The 19,375-nt window shown below is 44.4% G+C and overlaps 3 protein-coding genes across 10 annotated transcripts; 2 read left to right on the forward strand and 1 right to left on the reverse strand.

The window, feature by feature from the left end:
• Positions 1-1,426: 1,426 nt before the first annotated feature.
• On the forward strand, positions 1,427-11,956 carry LOC120675895. 8 transcript variants are annotated; one of them, XR_005675529.1, is made up of 8 exons: positions 1,427-1,581; positions 3,578-4,421; positions 4,505-5,852; positions 7,628-8,067; positions 8,145-8,421; positions 9,254-10,309; positions 10,395-10,454; positions 11,457-11,956. XR_005675529.1 is itself a non-coding variant. In XM_039957104.1 (3 exons), exon 2 carries the CDS (start codon positions 3,578-3,580, stop codon positions 4,418-4,420), a length of 843 nt encoding a protein of 280 aa, XP_039813038.1. In that variant the 5' UTR covers positions 1,427-1,581; the 3' UTR covers position 4,421; positions 4,505-6,520. The 8 variants fall into 8 exon arrangements, 1 of the variants encoding a protein (XP_039813038.1); XR_005675531.1 differs by having other exon boundaries at positions 11,462-11,956; XR_005675528.1 differs by lacking the exon at positions 10,395-10,454 and having other exon boundaries at positions 4,505-5,092; positions 5,201-5,852; positions 11,457-11,955.
• Positions 11,957-14,787: 2,831 nt separating this feature from the next.
• LOC120676114 lies at positions 14,788-16,217 on the forward strand. Its single transcript, XM_039957334.1, has 2 exons — positions 14,788-14,943; positions 15,448-16,217. The coding sequence occupies exons 1-2, from the start codon at positions 14,834-14,836 to the stop codon at positions 16,049-16,051; spliced, it is 714 nt and encodes a 237-aa protein (XP_039813268.1). The 5' UTR covers positions 14,788-14,833; the 3' UTR covers positions 16,052-16,217.
• A 268-nt stretch (positions 16,218-16,485) lies between these two features.
• Positions 16,486-18,681, reverse strand: LOC120676115 (eukaryotic translation initiation factor 3 subunit G-like). Its single transcript, XM_039957336.1, has 2 exons — positions 18,270-18,681; positions 16,486-17,216 (listed from the first exon to the last, which is right to left on the reverse strand). Exons 1-2 carry the CDS (start codon positions 18,604-18,606, stop codon positions 16,678-16,680), a joined length of 876 nt encoding a protein of 291 aa, XP_039813270.1. The 5' UTR covers positions 18,607-18,681; the 3' UTR covers positions 16,486-16,677.
• Between the last annotated feature and the right edge of the window lie 694 nt (positions 18,682-19,375).

The raw sequence follows: 19,375 nt of genomic DNA on the forward strand, positions 1-19,375 counted from the left end.
GGATCTAAAGTTGGCAAGAAGGCCCAGCTCAATCCATCGATGCCTCTCTGCTCCTCCTCCACATGCCGCCTCCTCTGCTCCTCTACCCGCCGCCGCCGCCTCTGCTCCTCCTCCACACACTGCCTCCTCTGCTCCAGCTCCACCTGCCGCCGCCTCCTCTGCTCCTCCTCCATCCGCCGCCGCCCACCCGCTCGCATCTGCCACCATCTCCGCTGACCAGGCCGCCGCTCGGACCCACCCATGCTTCCTCCTCCGCAGCCATCGCCCTCACCGGCACGGATCCGAGCCTGCGCCCACCGCCGCCCGCACAAGCCCGTGTGAGCGCCCGCCGCCGCCCGCAGCTCCTCCTCCCCCACCAGCGACCTCCGTCGGACACTCCTCCACCCCCGTCGGCGCCGCCGACGAGCTGCCGACGCCTATGGGTCTGCCTACCCCCATAGGCGAGGCGCTGACCCTTCGACTCGCGATTAGGCGCGCGGAATCCTAGCGGAACAGGGCCTCAGAAGGAAACGCAAGTTCATTGCCGGCCGCTTCCTCGCCGTCTCGTCCCTGCTGCCTCATTGCGCCCATGGACGCCAGCACTGATCAGTGATCACAAGGGTTGCGCTGCTGGTGGGAAGGAGGTGAATAACGAGGCGGCGATGACATGCAAGATGCAACTCGGGGTGGTGCTCGACCCACTTGTGGACCATGGTGGCAAGGCTTATCAATGCAAGATGCATGGGGTTTGCTTGCAAGTTGCAACTGCAGCTAGCGCCAGTCAGTGATGATCTAGTATCAAGCCCACGAAATCGTGCGTCTGAGAACCCTGTCTGCCTGGCTGTGTAACACCTTTGTCAGGGCTGCAAGCAAACGGCGGTTTTGGTTGCGGAACAATTTAAATTTTGAAGAAGAGGAGCCAAGTTGGTCAGTCCAAATTGACGCTTCACCGTATTACGAGCATAGTATAGTTTTCCATTTAATTTTTACAATTTATATGATTCTCGTGAAATCCACGTGATATCGATACTCTTTAGAAATGTTGACTTATTTAAGATGCATGTGGCGCATTGTAACTAGTCACATCTAAATGCTATTGTTATATGGAGTACGTGAAAAGGGAGCCACACAGTAAGTTTCTTAATTGAATAATTTGAAATGGTTATTTATGAAAAAAAATCCAGAAATCGGAGACATCATATTCTGATATTCATATTCACGGTATCAACGAATGCATCCAAGTAAAGTTAGAAAAATAAAATTCATCAGCAGTTGTTTCGATCCGGATTTGATTCGATTTTTTTTAAAACGATCCGGATATATTACCAGCAAGACGGTGAGAAGCTGGTCCAAACTAGAGGAACATGGTCAAGACACTGCGACCGGCCCCACAACATAGCACGACCAAAAGCAACAGGATTGGCCAATGGGAACACAGAGAGCGAGTTCGCATTTGCTTTTCGTCTCGCTTCCCTCCCCTCTTCAGCCCCTCTCCATTCTCCATCTTCGCCTGCGCCTGCGCCGCCGCCTCCTACTCCTAGCGAGTAGCGACCTCGGTTAGGGTTTGGGTCCTGCCTTCTTCTCGTCTCCCGAGGAGTGAAGGTGAGTTCACTGTCAACGCCTTTATCTGCTTCCGATTGTGATCAATATGTTTTGCTTGTTTGGAATTGCCGTCGTGCTTGCTGTAGTCGTGGTGGTTTTGTTTGTCCTGCGCTGCTAGGCTAGGGTTTGATGGGTTTCCAATCTGTGATGTTTTTTGCTCGGATACTACTTGTGGATTTTAGAGGTGCATTGGTGATTACGGGACTGAAGCAGATTTTTGAGGGGCATTAGCACTTGGGGGACTTGCTGTTTTGCGGCACTCTTATGCAAGTTGGGTGATCGTATATTGTAGAGAGGGCATTCGATTCTTATGCTGTGACGGTTTAATGCCTGGAAAGTGGGCAAGGGCGCACTCTGGATGGGTACATGACTTTGGGGTTGACAGGGCATTCTGTCGAGCAGTTTGTGGTCGCAATATTATCCAGCTTTGTGTTGACAGATTACTCCAACGAGGAGTCATGCGGAGCCTTGTAGCCACTTGGTGCCTAGATAAACGAGGACGTGATGTGACGGTGACATGGCCTTGACCTGCTAGTTGAGGGTGCAGATGAACACCTAGTTGGATATGCGATGTTGAGAGTGCCTGCGCCATTTAATTGAACACCTTGCGGGGGATTCGGTATTGAGGGTATCAGGAGGAGCAGCAGGAGAAACAATGTGATACCCAGGGATCAGGGAGTAGTTAGAAGTAGACTCTAAGTCTTGCTGCACTAGAACACCAAAATGAAGGCATATAGAATACTACTGATTCTGATGTTTTCATAATATAAAAGGTAGACCTAGAAAGTAAATTATTTCTACTCTCTCAATTTTGGTAAAAATTGACGGTGTCCACATCTCAGTGGATATTCTGTGGACACATCTTTTGCAGGTAAACGCAGCGAATCACCTGTAAACTCAATTTGCACAAAATAAAAGGTTAAATGAAGATTCGTCACTAATGAAACACTTGCAATAATCTACCAAGTAAAATGAATTCTAAAACTAACATTGAAGGATTGACATATAAAGGGGCAGGCTGATACAAAATGAAGTGATGACATTTGAATGTAGTCTAGCTTTGACTCCAAGCAAATCCAGTTCTGTCTTTTATTAGCATGTTGGACTGTTGGCCAATTCTCCAACCTCCATTTTTTGTGTTGAAAATAAATGCCAACCTTGAGGATAATCTTGCTGATCAAACTGTTGTAAGGCACCAAACGGTTGGGCTAGTTTGCTTTTGTTGTTCATACTTCCTATACCGATTCTGACACGACTGACTAGAGTACCATTCTGGAGTCTTGTTCATCTGTTTCCTAACATTCCAATTTGGATATACCTATTGAAATGAAGAGAGCATCACGCAAGAGGCTGTACCAGATGGTTATGTATGGGCACTAGTCTTCAAATTTTACCATTTGAGAAATAAGCACTACTACAATCTGGGAAGAACACTGATAAACCCAATCTGAATATGATAAATGGAGTTTGTTTTTTGTCATTTTTTTGGTCTCATGCGCATGGCTATGCATATTTCTATTATGCATGAGCATGACCCACTTGGAGCAAAAAACCTCTGGGATAGAATGCTTTAATTCCAGCTTGTAGAAAACTTGGGTAAGGAATGGATTGTTTGAGACTAGCAAGGGTAAGATCTGCTCAGCCCTCTTCCATCCTCTCCAAATTCCATTCTGTCCCATATGCTATCAGCCCCATGTCACAAACAACAGGCCTCTGTACCTTGTTTTGAATTAGCAGAGTGATCTGAATGACTTTGCAGGCACATTCATCCCACATGTTTGCGATACCTGAGGGCTGATCCATCCTCTAACTGAATTACTGAAGTAGCCAGTGGAATGTACATGTGGGGTTACGATGTACTGAGCATATTATCTACTTGACAGATGATACTTTCTCTCGTTTTTGTTGTACCACATGCTTGTCGCTATTTTTAGATTACACATGCCATATGCTTAGTGTATAAGGTCTTTATTGATATTGTTATTTTCTTATTCAGATGGCGGGCCTGATTGTGCCCAATACATTCTCAAACCTAGCTCACGAGTATGTTTGCAAAACAAAGACAGAGAATTCTTTGTTTTTTCTCAAAGTTTCTGTAGAACCATCCCAGATTGCAAATGTTCTTGATCATCTGAGGATTAATCTTCATATGACTGAGGAGGAAGCTAATGAGACAGTTAATTCATGTAAGATGGTCACATGTTTTGTGGAATCTGAGACTGACACTGACTATTATGTTTTGACGTGTGCCCATGCATTTGGTGACTTCTATTCAGCTCAAGTCCAAATCAACTGTGCACAGATAAACACTTGGTTCCAAGTGTTGGTGATCTGCCAACACTATAAGCAAAATATGGCCAATACTTTTCCAAACCTTTATGCTGACCCTGATCTAGATCCAAGGATATACACACCAGCAACAGTTTCTAAGTTCGATCAAAACAAGGATATAATGTTTTTACGCATTAATAAGGATAATTTATATTCTGATAATAATCTGATCCGTTGTGAAATGCCTCATCCTTCCCTTCGTATCTCTCGCTTCAGTCCTCCGCCTCTAAATGATGTCCTAATGGTTTCATGGCCCCCGTTGAGAAAGGACACACCTGTGATTGGACAAGTGATTTCACAATCTAGAGTGTATGGACAAATCACAAGAGATCAATCCAAGGGATATGACATGCATCTGACTGAGTTAAACATCTGTGGAGGTGATGGAAGTTCTGGTGCACCAGTTTTAAACAACCATGGACATGTGGTCTGTATGTACCATGGAAGATTGAATTCTGTTGGGTATGGTATTTCAAGAGAAGATCTACATCAATTTCTTATAAACTAAGGTAATATGGCACGCTTATTTAACCTTCTTTTTTAGTTCATGATTATTTGTTTTTTTATAACTTGCTCTGTTTTGTTTTCCCAGTTTGAAGATATATCCTGGAAACTGTTGCTGGTGTGTGTATTTTTATTCTCAACTGGTCAGTTGATTTGGCATTCTCTTTGTAATGGGAAGTATTCAAGATGTCAAGCATAATATCTCTGCAAGCTATTGTAGAGTTGGAAGTCACTTTGGTGGTTGACCTGGCCCGACAAGTTCCCAGTTCAGTGTTGACCTGATAGATGGGCAGTATAAAAAATCTACTTTGGTGGTTGGTGCAATGGTAGAAGCCAGTGGGACTATGATTTCTTTGGAGATGTTTTATTATTGACACCAATGTCATTTGGCCTCTTCGTCGGTGTTAATAGTAATAACCACTTCCAGACAGTGTTCTATGCTGGTCTTTTTTGTGATGAGAGTGCACAACTCCAGGACTTCCTGTAGAACATGCAACTGGACAGTGGGAACAATACAAGCAGGGCTCTGCCAACAGGTAGCTGATACTCTTCCAGGAGGCTGCATTAACATGTTGCTTTGTTTGCTATTTCTTCTTGTGTTCCAGCATGGACATCTGCCATTGTGCAAGGCTACTCTCAAGATGTGCAAGTTCAAGAGTTGTTTTCTAAGCTGTCGGTGAGTTCTACTGCAGTTCCCAATTTTTCACTACAATAGATGTGCTCAGATTCAAGAATGGAATATGGTTGGGCAACAATTCTACTTTACAATCTCAAATCATTGCAGTTCCAAGTATGCTGGGCTGCTACAGCCCCCTCCTTATTCCCTCTTCTGCCTGGAATATAATCACAATGGATTTTGTGGAAGGTCTCCTAAAGTCCTTGGGCAAGAACTGCATTCTTGTGATTGTGGATAAATTCTGCCACTTTCTCATCCCTTTACTGCTGCTGGTGATCTATAAGTTTCATGGTCTTCCAGACTCCATTTCTCACAGGGACAAAGTTTTCACAAGCAACTTCTGGCAGGAGCCCTTCAACTCTTCAAGTTTGGCCAAAGTTTCTCTCTGTATGAGCTTTAGTTACCACTCTCAAACAGATTGGCGACCTGAACCTGAACAAGTCAATCAGTGCCTGGATACCTGACCTTCCTCAGGTGTTTGGCCACACTTGTCCCTCGAAGTGGATGGATTGGTTAGTCCTAGCTGAATACTGGTACAAAACCTCTACTCACTCTGCTATTTGGGTGTTCCCCTTTTGAAGCTCTGTATGGTTACACTCCCAAGAGTCTGGGCCTATCTGCAGCTGATAATATCAAGTTCCTGACTTGTCTTCCTGGATGAAAGAAAAACAGTTAATGTCCAGTTTAATTCAGCAACACTTCCATCATGCTCAGGATGAAGAGTCAGGCTGATGAAAACAACTCTGAGTGCTCATTCCAGGTTGGCGATTTAGTGTTTCTCAAACTTCAACTTTACGTTCAATCTTCTTTGGCACCAATAGCTAATCGGAAGCTAGCATTCAAGTTCTTTGGTCCATTTAATATCCTCAGCAAGATTGATTTTTGTCGCCTACAAGTTGGAATTACCAGCTTCTTCTTTTATTCATCTGGTTGTTCGCATCTCCCAGCTGAAGCTGTTGGTCCTACTCCTACCAATGAGGTATCTGAATCCATCCCAGATCCTCGCCCCAGTTCAACAGGTTCTCAGCAAATGGTATAGTTGGCCGAAATCACTGGTGACGTGGGAATACATGGATGTCCTTCATCAGCTTTTTCCCTTTGTTCCTGCTTGGAGTCAAGCAGGTTCCTTACTGTGGGGCATGTTGTTACTGCTTGCTGTGTTGCTGCTTCTGTTGAACAACCAAGCAAGGTGGGAAGCAATAGGAGCTGCCAGGTCTCATCACGCAACTCAGCGTCTCAGCCCAAGATTCCTAGCGTGCGCATTGCTGGCCTAGAGTGGGTTCAGCCCATATAAATAAATAAGGGAAAAGTCTGTTTTTCAACCCTGAACTATCACGATAGTCCGATTTTGGCCCTTAAACTACGAAACCGGACATCCTACACCTCCAACTAACGAATCCGTTTGAAAAACAACCCTGGCTCAGCCAAAGTCGGTTTGCTACAGTAAAATTTCCGAATTTCTGGAATTTCACACCTCTCTCAATTAAATAATAAAGAAAGTATAGTTAATACTGTCTAAAAATCATGATATTTTTTTGGGAGGTAGATCAAAAGACAAGGAATCTATTTTGGCTAGATGTGCTACAATAGACATAAAGGAATTTTAATTATAAAATTTTAAAAATAGGTAGAATTCAAAATTCCTTGAATTTTTAGGCCAGCTAAACCTATGATAAAAATGCTTTAAAAATATGATAATTCATAATTTTTTATTTAGTTTAGTTAGGTACTTTTTATTGGCCCAAGTTCTATAGAAAATTCATAAATTAAAATTTGAGGAATCAAATTTGAGCATTGCGAAGGAATTCAAAAACTTTCATAAAAACTTGGGCCAATAAAAAATACCTTATTAAACTAAATAAAAAATTATGAATTATCATATTTTTATTTCATTTTTATCAAAGGTTTAGCTAACCCAAAAATTCAAGAAATTTTGAATTCTACCCATTTTTAAAATTTTATAATTCAAATTTCATTATGTTTAATGTATCACATCTAGCCAAAATAAATTCCTTGTCTTTTTATCTACCTCCCAAAAAAATATCATGATTTTTAGACAATATTAACTATGCTTTCTTTCTTATTTAATTGAGAGAGGTGAAATTCCAGAAATTCGAAAATGTTACTGTAGCAATAACGCCCTCAAAACAACTTGCTACAGTGCTCGAGGGGGTGATTCGGACGGTTTTGCCAGTTCGAGGGCCTAGGTTACCCGGTTTCGTAGTAGGAGGATGAAAAACGGACTTCTTGACTAGTTCGAGGTTGTAAAATAGACTTATCCCTATCAATAAATAATAACCTGTGTCTCAATTCTCGAATATGTGTTCACTGAATTTTTGTCCTGATGGGTTGAAAGACACAGATTATCTTACAGGTCAGTCAACTATGCACTAGTTTATGTTATCAAAATGCATATAATGAAACTTTTTTACAGTGCTTGATTAGTATTATATGTTATTTATTCTACTGTAATGTGAACATTTTGTTTAAAAATGCAGTATTTGTTTCTGATCATCGTTTCTTCATCTTGAACAGTTCAGTGACTGGGGGTGCTGCTATAGCCTATAGCTGATGTGATTCTTGGCACATATCTATGGTGACATTTCAAGTGTCAAGGATCTTGGTCCCATATACAGAAAAAACTGGAAATTCTAAGATTTTTTTCATAGGTTTATTGTTGACATTTGAAGAGTTTGGAAGAACATAGGACAATATGCTTGACCAGTACAAGATTACAACCCAAGAGATTATGCTTTATTGATCAGGACATGAGTGCAGAAAACCATGGTCCGAAGATAATTCTGTGCAAGAATGTTAAGAACCCAGAGAGTAGAATGTGCCAATCATATAGTGAAAAGATTTGCACCAAGGAACCACCCAGGAATTCTTCAATGAACATGTTCCTGCTGAACTGCAGCAAGCTTATCTTTGATCAGAGGATGGAGACAGGAAGGGAAGACCATGAAACATGACAGGTATTATACTGGTCCTCTTGCGAGTACATCATGTCTGATGAAAATCACTGCAATTGAAATGTTTGTTTTTGCCTCAGGTTAAGAGACTTCAAAGCCGCATGTGGCATAGAGAAGCTTGCATTGGAATTACATACTGCAACTGCTTTCTGAATGTTTCATAGAGGTTAACAAGTCACATAACCACAAGGTACTGTCAGTGATGGAAAGTGAACACAGTACACATTGGAATGCAAGTGAAAGGGAGCAGTGGTAGAACGTCAGATTTGAAGTACAGGTTCTGGATGGTGGTAGTAGATACAGTTGCAAGTGTGGGTAGTATGAGCATTTCAGCATCTTCTGCTGCCATGCATTGAGGTAAGCTGAAGGTCACTATACTATTATAAAATATATGTAATGCTAGTAGACAGATTGCATTATAATGATTAGTGATCATGTTATTTTATGCCCGTTTTGGTACATAAATGTATGTTACAATACTTTTCGTAGACGCAAAAGAACTTTAAATGAAATAACTGTAAAATTCCACACCATGACTCATGAATGCCCTAAATTGAATTCTACTTAATACTTCTGCCTAACTATATGAGCTAATGGAATTTAGGTTTGAGTTTATTTCTGACAATTGGGAAGAGGAAGCAGAAATGTGGTGATGTGTTTATATGAGCTAATGGAATCAATGTTTGGTTTATTTTTGTAAATTGGTTATCGATACTTGAATGAACTGGAGTTATAATTTCTATACCTTATGAAACCATCTTTTTGTTTCAAGTTCGGTACTATCATTAGGTGTTCTTTGGTAGGAACATGAGCTTATCATGCCTGCAGTACCGGTATTTGTCTCAGAAATGTTGTTTTGTGTTTGTTATTTTAGCGGATCAACTAGAGTATCGGCATTCTAATTTATATTTGCAAGCATTTTTTCTATCAGGTTGTGGTGTGCTGTTACGTAATATATTTCTACAGTCAATAATTCAGTTAGTCTCTCAAGGGTAAACCAAACTCATGGTGTTATTTGCTCCTCACTGTGCCATTTATCTAGCTTACTTGCCTGTTGTAGTTCGCTCTATGCTCCAAGCATGATAAGTACGAATGATCAGGGTAATTCAGATTCGTATAATTTGTTCTTGTTGCTTGTGAAAATATCGTCTTGTTCTAATACCTAGCATGCGTATCTTCCACAATGCAGATGTTGATTTGTTTTAGACTTACAATTACAAAGGTACCTGAAACACAGATCCTGAAGCTTTGGACCCATACAGCACATGATGTTTCTACCTAAGAAGAACTGTGGGCCACTAGTCTTTCCTATCTGACCATATCTAAATACTTGAACTATCAACTAACTTGATCCGGTCAACAAGGGCAACACTGACATGGAGATTTATCCAGTTGTCATGAAGCATATTCAGAATGCTAATTAAGAGGTTGAAAAAAGTTACTTACAGGCTCGAGTAGGTAACAACTATAGCACTTGGGGAACACATGTAGTGGCACTGGCACCTAGGTCAACAGCATGGTGTGCCAGTCTTACAATGATGGAATACAAGGCAGTCACTGAGTGCATCAGGCTGCAAACTCGGGTATGACAATTGGTGCACAAATAATTAGCATCAAAGAGCTATAATTCTGTAGGCATTCAGGGAGGGAAAGGGAGATGTGACTTTGCTCTGTAAAGAAAGGCGGTAGAAGGAAGAAGCCTTAACATCGTCAAACTTCCAGACCAGCATAGGACAGCACATCTGGGAACCGGGCTCAAGCAGCTAATGTCAAGAAGAGAAACAGAAGCAAAAACAGACAGCTTTTGCCTTTTGCCTATCCAGAAAACAGGGAAATCTGCATGCAAGAAATTTGGGTATGATTAGTACAGTCACTGTAGTGCATCAGGCTGCAAACTCAGTTATGGCAAGTAGTGCAAAAATAATGAGCATCATGGAGCCATAATTCTGTAGGCGATCAGGAAGAAGCCTAAACATCGACAAAATTCCAGACCAGCACAGGACAACACATCTGGAAACCAGGCTCAAGCAGCTGATGTCAAGAAGAGAAACAGAAGCAAAAACAGACAGCATTTGCCTTTGAACAATCTAGAAAACAGGGAAATTTGGGTAAAATTGGTGGACCTGTGGCTGTCAGAAGGGACGAGCTGTGCAAGCTCCAGGAGGACAACAGGTCTGCCTTTCTTGTGGTGAAAACGAAAGGTGAATGTGCGGTTCTACCACAAGCTCGACATCATCAAAATCTGGTGAGCAGATTGGCCCGACTAGTTTGAATTCCGTCCATTTTTTCTTTAGTTTTTTGGGTGATTTGTTTGTGTTACTGTTGGTTAGGTTAGGAGATTATGAACCCGTCAGTGCCCCTGCCTCTTAGGCTCTCTGGAATCCTCGTGGGTGAGTTCCATTTTGTGACGTCTGAAAAAAATTCCTTCCATTTTTTGGTCTCCATCCCTTTCTAGAAGCTTCTGGATGTTAAATGCTGGGATTGGGCTCTTGTGTCTTCGGTTTGAGGAAGGTTTTGTGTGCGTGCATGCTGGGTGATGTTGGTTCTTGTTTCCCAGCTTACCAGAAACAGTGATTGCTGTGTGAGCTTCGACTGTGATGTGTTCTGTGTTCATATGATTGTTTGGGTTAACGACTGTTGTAATCTGGCTGGAATGTTCGTGTGAATTTTAGAAGATAGATGTTGTCAGTTTGCTTGGGTTGTGGTATGTGCTGCAGTTGGGAAATGGAAATGGGATTCACAGCTAGCTGTTTGTGTTTCTCGTGCTAGCGCTGCTGTCATCTCACTAGCCTGTTTGCTTGGGATTGCTTGCTGAAGGCACTGCATTGCATCCGCTGTCTGGCACCTGGCCTAATCGTCCTGACTGTTTGCTCATATATTATCCTGGCAATGCATTTTTGGGGTTGAGAGGCACTGTCTGACCTGAGTGTTCTAGCTGTAGGTATAACCGTATAAGGTCTCAGGCAAGTATTATAGGCTCTGCATTTGTTCAAATTCATTGCAGATTTGCCTATCTCAGTTCTGCTTGTAACCTTGTTTCGCTTGAGTTTTTTTCTTTTCAATTTTGGGACATGAGAATAGGATATGGATGTTTTTGCATTGAGCATATATTTTTGTGCGCTGGTCAGTTTCTCCTTACAATATGTGAGCATCTTCATGTCATTGGAGTCCTCTTGGCCTCCTCTTTAGCTTGTCCTATGGAAATAAACATCTACTATCATGATTAGCTTGTCCTATGGAAATAAACATCTACTATCATAATTCATTCTTTTGGCAGTACCATTTCTCAATCCATTATGAATGTAGTATATCCCTTGCAAGTGCATGTTGTGATTAATGGACTGTGAGCTGTGCATGTTGTGATTGTGACATTTTCCCGGTCATGTCGACAGCGCAGGGGGTCCAAACAACAAGCGCTTGCCCGCACCAAGTCAGAAGGCTCATTGCTGCTCACGGCAAGAACGGGGAAGCAGAAGGGCGTCCGAGCACGGAGAGTGCCACCGCCGGCACCCTGGACGAAGAGTCCCTGCGACGTGAGCTCGAGAAGGCGATCCAGGATGAGGACTACGCCCGCGCCGCGGCGCTGCGAGACGAGCTCCGCGTGGTCCACAGGACGGCAGGTCGGCGGTCCTGGCGGCGAACACCCGGTTCTACACGGCGTTCAAGAACGGCGCCCTCGTGGCGATGCACCAGGCCTGCCTGGGCCAAGGGCGACCACGTCTACGTGGTGCACCCGTGGCTGTTCTAATTGTGGACTTTGGCTCATTGTCATAGAAATTGTTAGTACACTGGGATTTGAAAGTTGAAACCACACGGACAAAAGAAAAAACTGTGCCTATTTGAGTTTTTCTCTAAAAATGTACGAAACATGGTGAACCATTGAGGTTCTATACTGATGAGTAATGAACCAATATCATGTTTTTACAACCCTGGCGCAAGCACTATGCACTGTTGGACGTCTGCGCCAGTGGCAAGAACACCACTGTAGCGTATCAGGCTGTCGCTCGTGTGTGAGTGATGCACAGATAATTATTTAAAAAAACGATGCACTTTTTTTTTTGCATGGAAAGGGCTTCCATTAGATTACCGGCTCAGCAGCATCGCTGGCCACAAGGTCCTCTACAAACGATGCCGTGATGTCCCAGTGGACATCCGCTCCTTGAGGACACATGCATCCTTCTGCCGCTAGGGTATGAGCTACCGTACTACATGTTCTTGGCACAAAATTACACAAATAGCTACTAAAGCTTCCGAGGGCAGTATTCTTCAGTTCATAGATCGCTCCTCCAGCTTCTGCAAGTCTGTATGAAAGTGCTTGCTTTAGGATTAAAGAGTCTGTCTCCAGGATGATCTTATCAATTCCTTTCGCTATTGCTGCCTGAACGCCTTGTATGCAAGCATGGACTTCCGCTTGTAGTGCATCACGGACGTACTTCAGACTTCCTGCTCCGGCTGCAACTACATCACCAGCATCATCCACGTAACCCCATCCTTCTTCTGATGTTCTTGATGAGTAAGCACCATCCGTATTTACTTTAAGCCAATCCACAGGTGGTTTGCTCCAGCGCCGTGGAGTGCTGGTGTGATTAACAACTGCCTGCTTGTGGAGCTCCAGAAACTCATCAGTGTTCCTGTGTACTACAAAGGCTATGTCTCCAACTGTTCTCCTCCTATCTCCTTCACGCACACGATTCCTTTCGTTCCACCATTGGTATAGCAACAGAATCACTCTCAGTTGTAGCCCCTCTTCCATCTTCAGGATCAGAGCTATTACATCTTGCCGAGCCGAGAGCTCATTTGCTAGTGCAACTCGTTGTTCCTCCAGGCATACTTCCCTCCAAAGTTCTTTCACATATTTGCAGTCTTCTATAAACCTGTTGCACATCACACAACGTGTATCCAGGTCCATCCCCTTCCTTTGTAGATTTCTTCGTACAGCCAGGCTGTTGTGCGTGAAACGCCACAGGAACTGCTTGATCTTCCCTGGACACTTCAGTTTCCAAATGTGTTTCCATTGTTCTTTCTCCAAGATGTTGCCATCCGCTGATGAACCTGCACCTCTCCTACTGTTTCTGCGCAGCTGTTCTCTGTGAACCTTGTAGGCTGAGCGTACAGAGAAAATGCCCTTTGCATCATAGTGCCAGGCCACTAACTAGGTCTTCAAGCTCTGGGTGGGTTGGTGTTGCCAATTTATCCTTAGCATCCTGCGGCCAGAAAGTTTGTCTCACCAGCTCCTCGTCCCAAGTTCCAGTGGTTGGATCGACTAGCTCAGCCGCTTTCGTCATTAGATTGTTACCCTTCGGGGTGATTGGTTTTCTCGTAGAAACTCTTGGCCGCCACGGGTCCTCGTCCTTCCACATATTAATCTTGCTTCCATCCCCAACTCTCCACACTATGCCATCCTTTAGCACCTCAACACCCTTAAGAATGCTCCTCCACGTGTATGACATGTTTGCAGACTTTTGTGCACTCAGAATATCTCCCTCCGGAAAATACTTCGCTTTCAGAACTTGTGCACATAGAGAGTCTGGGTTATGAATCAGCCTCCATCCTTGCTTTGCTAGCAGTGCTAGGTTGAAGATATGTATATCTCTGAAACCCAGTCCTCCCTCCTCCTTCGACTGAGTGAGCTTTTCCCATCTTAACCAGTGAATCTTGTTATCTTTATCTTGGTTGCTCCACCAGTACCTACCTATCATAGTGCTGATCTGATCGCACATTTCCTTTGTCAAGTCAAAGCATCCCATTACATAGGTGGGAATCGCCTGTGCAACTGCCTTAACTAGAATTTCCTTCCCTGCCCATGAGAGCATTTTCTCTTTCCATCCTTGTATCCGAAGCCATATCCTCTCCTTCAGGTAAGCAAACACTTTGGTTCTGCACTGCCCCACATATACAGGCGTGCCTAAGTATCTCTCATTCATGGTCTGTTTCTGAACATTTAATGTTTGCATCACTAGTTCCCGGTCAGAATCCCGTGTATTTGGTTCGTTCAAAAAAAAGTGTATTTGAGCTGAACATTATCGCTGACTTATCTTTATTGATCATTTGTCCCGAGCACTCCTCATACAAATTAAGGATATGTTGTAACTGCTGTGCATCTTCCTCTTTTGCCCGAAACGAAATTAAAGAGTCATCGGCAAAAAGCAAGTGAGACACACTAGGAGCATTTGGGCAAACCTTAATCCCTTGCAGACTTCCATCTTGTTCAGCTTGATGAAGTAAGGCTGAAAATCCTTCTGCGCATATGAGAAACAAATATGGGGACAATGGATCTCCCAGTCTTAGACCCCTCTCTCCGGCACAACTTCATCGGACAGCTCTCCATTTATCCTTATTCGATACTTAACTGAGGTTACACATTTCATGATCAGATCGATCCAATTCTGCCTGAAACCCAATTTTGACATCATGTCTGACAGGAAATGCCACTCTACCCTATCATAGGCTTTACTCATATCAAGTTCCACCGCTGCATAACTATTACCTTTCCTTCTATTTCGCATGTAATGGGTGAATTCATATGCCAGGAGAATATTATCAGAGATCAATCTCCCAGGTACATAATAATGAACATAAAAGGAAAAGAAGGAAGAAGACTGGGAGCCTAGAATTAGTGACAATTAGGGCCGAGCTGTTCGGCCCAAGCCCAACTATTGGCTGCCCGAGAGGCCCAAAGAAAGAAGGGCTAGGCAAAGTGGCAAACTGAGGAAACAAGATACCTCCTTACCCGTTCAGCAGCCGCCATATCCTTCCACTGCTATATGCAATGGCGGCGGCGGCGGCGGCCTCTCCAACGAGGGCTTCGTGGCGGCCCGCGATTCCGGCAACTTCTGCATCCGCATCCGGAAGCCTCTTCCGCGTCGGAGCTAGGCGCTTGTGAGACCCTCTTCTGTAAGCTTCTTTTCGCGTTAATCTGCAGCGAGTCGAGCACTCGTGCAGTAATCGAGCAATTTTGGGTTTTGCTACATCTCAGCATCTATGAATCGGGGGGTTCGGGGGCTTACTAAATTTAATCCCTGGCACTTGGCTCAACATTCTTATGCTTGGCTTCAGGGTTCAGGTTCTTTCCCCAGTTACATCGTCATAATCAGCAAATGCTAGACGTACATTTTTTTTCTTCACCTGAATTACTGTGTTAAGTTTGTTCAGTGAATCTTAAGTTTCTGTCGGGTTTGCTCTTCTGAGGTCGGCCTGAGAAGTGAGAACTATGAATCCAGATGCAAAAAATCGTGCCTATTTCTCCTGTCTTAGTGTTCTGGTCAAAATGTCAACTCTTGCTGGCATATACAGTTACACATCACCATTTACGATTGTGCAACGCCATGGTTAACGTACTGTTGAACTGAGCATGCTGTGACATTTCCCCGATCATGTCAACAGCGCAGGGCTACAAACGACGAGCACATGTCCGCAGCAAGGCACAAGGCTCCCAGCTGCTCGCGTCAAGAGCGGGGAAGCCGAAGGGCGTCCGAGCACGGAGAGCGCCGCCGGCGGCACCCCGGACGAAGAGTCCCTGCGACGCGAGCTCGAGGCGGCGATCCAGGAGGAGGACTACGCCCGCGCCGCGGCGCTGCGGGACGAGCTCCGCGTGGTCCAGCAGGACGGTCGGTCGGCGGTCCTGGCGGCGAACACCCGGCTCTACACGGCGTTCAAGAACGGCGACCTCGTGGCGATGCACCAGGTCTGGGCCAAGGGCGACCACGTCTACGTGGTGCACCCGTCGGCGGGGAGGATCTCCGGGTACGAGATGGTGATGCAGAGCTGGGAGATGGTCTGCGACGCCGGCTACGAGTTCCCGCTGCAGATCGACCTGCAGGACGTGGAGGTCCATGTCAGAGGCGATGTCGGCTATGTCACCTGCCTGGAGCTGGTCAGGACCAAGGGGAGCAGCAGCTGGGGGAAGCAGGTGGCAACCAATGTGTTTGAGAAGGTTGAAGGCAAGTGGTTCATGTGCATCCATCATGCTTCGCATTTCGATGAGTGAATCGAGTTTTGCACTTCGATGAGTGAAATTGATTATTGTGGGGGATTGGAGTACAGGCGTGAAACATTATGAATTCAAATTTGAGAGTTTAGTTGCATTCTGTTTTGTCGTTCTGCTTGAGAGAGGAAGACGAGAAAATTCAGTGGTTGCCAGTATGAGCAGCTGACACTGTCGGCTCATTGGTGTCTGTTGTGAGAGAAAAATACCACTAGTTGGCTGATGACTGATGCTGAAAAGTACTGCCGACCGGTGGATGATAAGCTAGATGAACAAAGTGAGTACAGTGTACAGAACACTGTTGCCGTGTATCCGATCCAGAACAGGGCATCGCATCAAACATGCTTATGCTAAGTGACAGGCAGAATGCACACCGCATGTACTGGATGGAAAAGCAATACCTACAGACGACATTCAGAAGTGGAACAATACTCCAAAATTTCACAATTGCAAGACTATTGCCGCAGCAAAAACATCAGCGAGTTCAAGTATTGTCGTCCAATAACATAAATCAGCATCGCGACAAAGGTATGTTCACAAAGACTGCTACTTTAAACCGTCATACTGACAGTATAACACGAGTAGAAAAAAGAAAAAAAATATAAACTTTTAAGCACTAGTAGCAAAAACTAGTTGGGCCTTGGTCCTGCCCAATCCACGCATAGGATAAGGTTATCGTAACCGTAGCCATTAAGCTTCTTGATAGCCTTCTCGCCATCCTCCCTGTGAACAAAGTTCACGAAGCCAAACCCCCTGCTTTCTCCAGTCGCCCGATCCAATGCCACATATACACGGTTGAGAGGGCCAAACTGGCCGAACAGCTCTGCGAGGTCATGATCGCGTGCATCCTCTGATAGGTTGCTCACGCGGACAGAGTTCTCGTCATTCCTCCGCCTCATCACATCTGCTCCACTCCTATCAGCACCTGACCTCCTGAAAACAGGAACATATGTTCCACCCTTCGCAGGTGTTGCAGAGCCGTCCGCACTAGGAGGCCTGTCAGTAGAACTTTCACCCTGTTGTGGAGCAAGGTCCTTGTAGGGGCACTTTGAGGTCCAGTGGTCACCCTTCTTCCCACAGGTTCTGCAAACCATGAGAACTCCCCCTTGCGTTTCATTCGCCTTAGCCAGCGAATCAAGCTTAGTAAATAGCTCGTCGGCTTTGCTCCCTGCAACGAGGAGAACAGTTAGCAAAAAAATGAGCGGGAGAGTTGTGTATCTTTGTATTAAGGAGAAAAATTAGCAAATAAGCACAAAGACATCAAGATAACAGTACTAAAGCAAAACTAGCAAAATTAAGAGACTTCAGAACCTAAGATGTCGAAATCGTTATCACCAAGAATATACATTGTCATATGTTCTAAAGAGATTCTCCTTACCGGCACTGCTACCATAAAAAATTAGCAAGGGCTGAACGAGAGGTCTATTTTCATAATATGCACACTATTGATATCCTTTTGTCAAGTATTAATCAAAAGTAACTAAGTCTTAACATGCTGACACAAAAAAAGCCTTTCTTTAAATCCCACATATTAACTTAGGAAATCCAATTCTAATGAAATTACAGTTTACATGATCAGCAAATACGTCTACACATTTTTTTATTATAGTATACAATGCATATTCAAAATTTTAGATTCTCTGAAGCCATTGCAGCCAAATAAAAGAACAACTTTGTTATCTGATTCAACCCTACCACTGCTTATACAGTTTAAATTAAAAACCTGCTATTGTATTCCTCCTTGCAGTATATAGCGATTTTTTTGCAGGTAGTATATATAGCGATTATTGCTCCTATTCAGCAGACAAACTAAAAATTTGTTGCAATTCCTATCGTTGTACAGATTAGGTTACCAATTACAACGAACTAATCACGTTCAAATTAAAATTGTTGCAATTCCTATGGTATGTACAGATCTGGCTGTATAGAATCCTCACCTGCTACTGCTATACAATGCTTGTATATTGCTGCTTATCATGAAAGACGTCGATCCTATCATGTATATGATCTAAAAGCATAAAAACCGGCAATGTACCTACAGCAATCTCGATTCTATCCCCAAATATTGACATAGACCGTGTATATCATGTACTGAAACGACAAACAGGACTCACGAATCGAACCAGAGCACCCCAATTCTAACCCAGATCGATTGAACATATGAACAATGCAGATTCATCAGATGAAAGAAAAATATATAGAGGTATGAAACGGCGACGACCTGAGGCACCCGTGCGGTCGAGGAGGATTTCTTCTGTGGAGACCATGGTGAGGCGCGATCCGGCGGCCTCCTTGGCGGCGTCGCCGAACTTGGACCAGGAGCGGCGCTCGATGGCGTTCTTGGAGCGGCGCACCGTGCGTACTTGCTTGGTGGTGGTGACCTTCACCTTGTTGCCCTCGGCGTCGATCCGATACTCGATCACCTTCTTGATGCCCTTGGCGTCGGGCCCGACGACGACCGGCGGCGGGAGGAGCACGCCGAGGTCGAGGTCGTCGTCGTCCAGGAGATCGCCCCACCGTTCGGTGTAGTGGTGCTGCTTCTGCGTCACGGGTGCCATCGCTGGCGCTCTTGATCCGCTGCGCGCGTACGTGCGTTGGGGCTTAGGAGCGCGACGGCGATCGCGGATCGAGAGAGTTCGAGACCGGCGGGGGTGATTTTGGTTGCCTTCGTTAGTTTGATTTTGTCTTGATCGTGCCGGGTTCCGGAGGCTTTTATAGTGGGGCCATAGCCAATCTCTGGAGGAAATCAAATTAAATAACTGGGCCTGATCAGGTAGATGATGGGCTCTTAAAAAAAGTAGATATTGGGCTTTCTCGGGTAGGCTTTCGTGCATGTGGTGTAAGATTTATTATTTTTTTCTTCATTTTCGTTTTTGCGGGTGTTTCTTCATTTTCGTTTGAAGTTTTTTTCCTATAGCGCACATGCAAAATTATAACTTTAGCCAACAAAAGTTGGAGAATTGATGGGATAGCGAGAGATTATACAGGCCCGCCAGACCCAGACCGCAAAAGCGTACGACGAATACGTGCGCAAAAAGTAGTGTCGTTCTAGAGCAAATAATGGAGGCGTCGATCAGCGTCAATGTTCTATCTAGAGCAATCCAGTTGTGATGAAAGAGAAAAGGACGTACTGGACCTTGTCTGTCCGTGTCTGATGACTAGTAGTGCCACTCGGTTGTGGTCTTCTGGAGCCAGACAATTCGTGAAGGAAGGAAAGCCAGACAGCCACTCGTCATCAATTCAAACAGCAGGCGATCTGCGATCCCTTCCTTTTCTCCTTCCAACTCCATCCATGTCCGGTGTCTCCATCCCGGCGACGATGCTGCC

This window comes from Panicum virgatum, chromosome 5N (assembly GCF_016808335.1).
Source record: "Panicum virgatum strain AP13 chromosome 5N, P.virgatum_v5, whole genome shotgun sequence".
Taxonomy (NCBI): Eukaryota; Viridiplantae; Streptophyta; class Magnoliopsida; order Poales; family Poaceae; genus Panicum; species Panicum virgatum.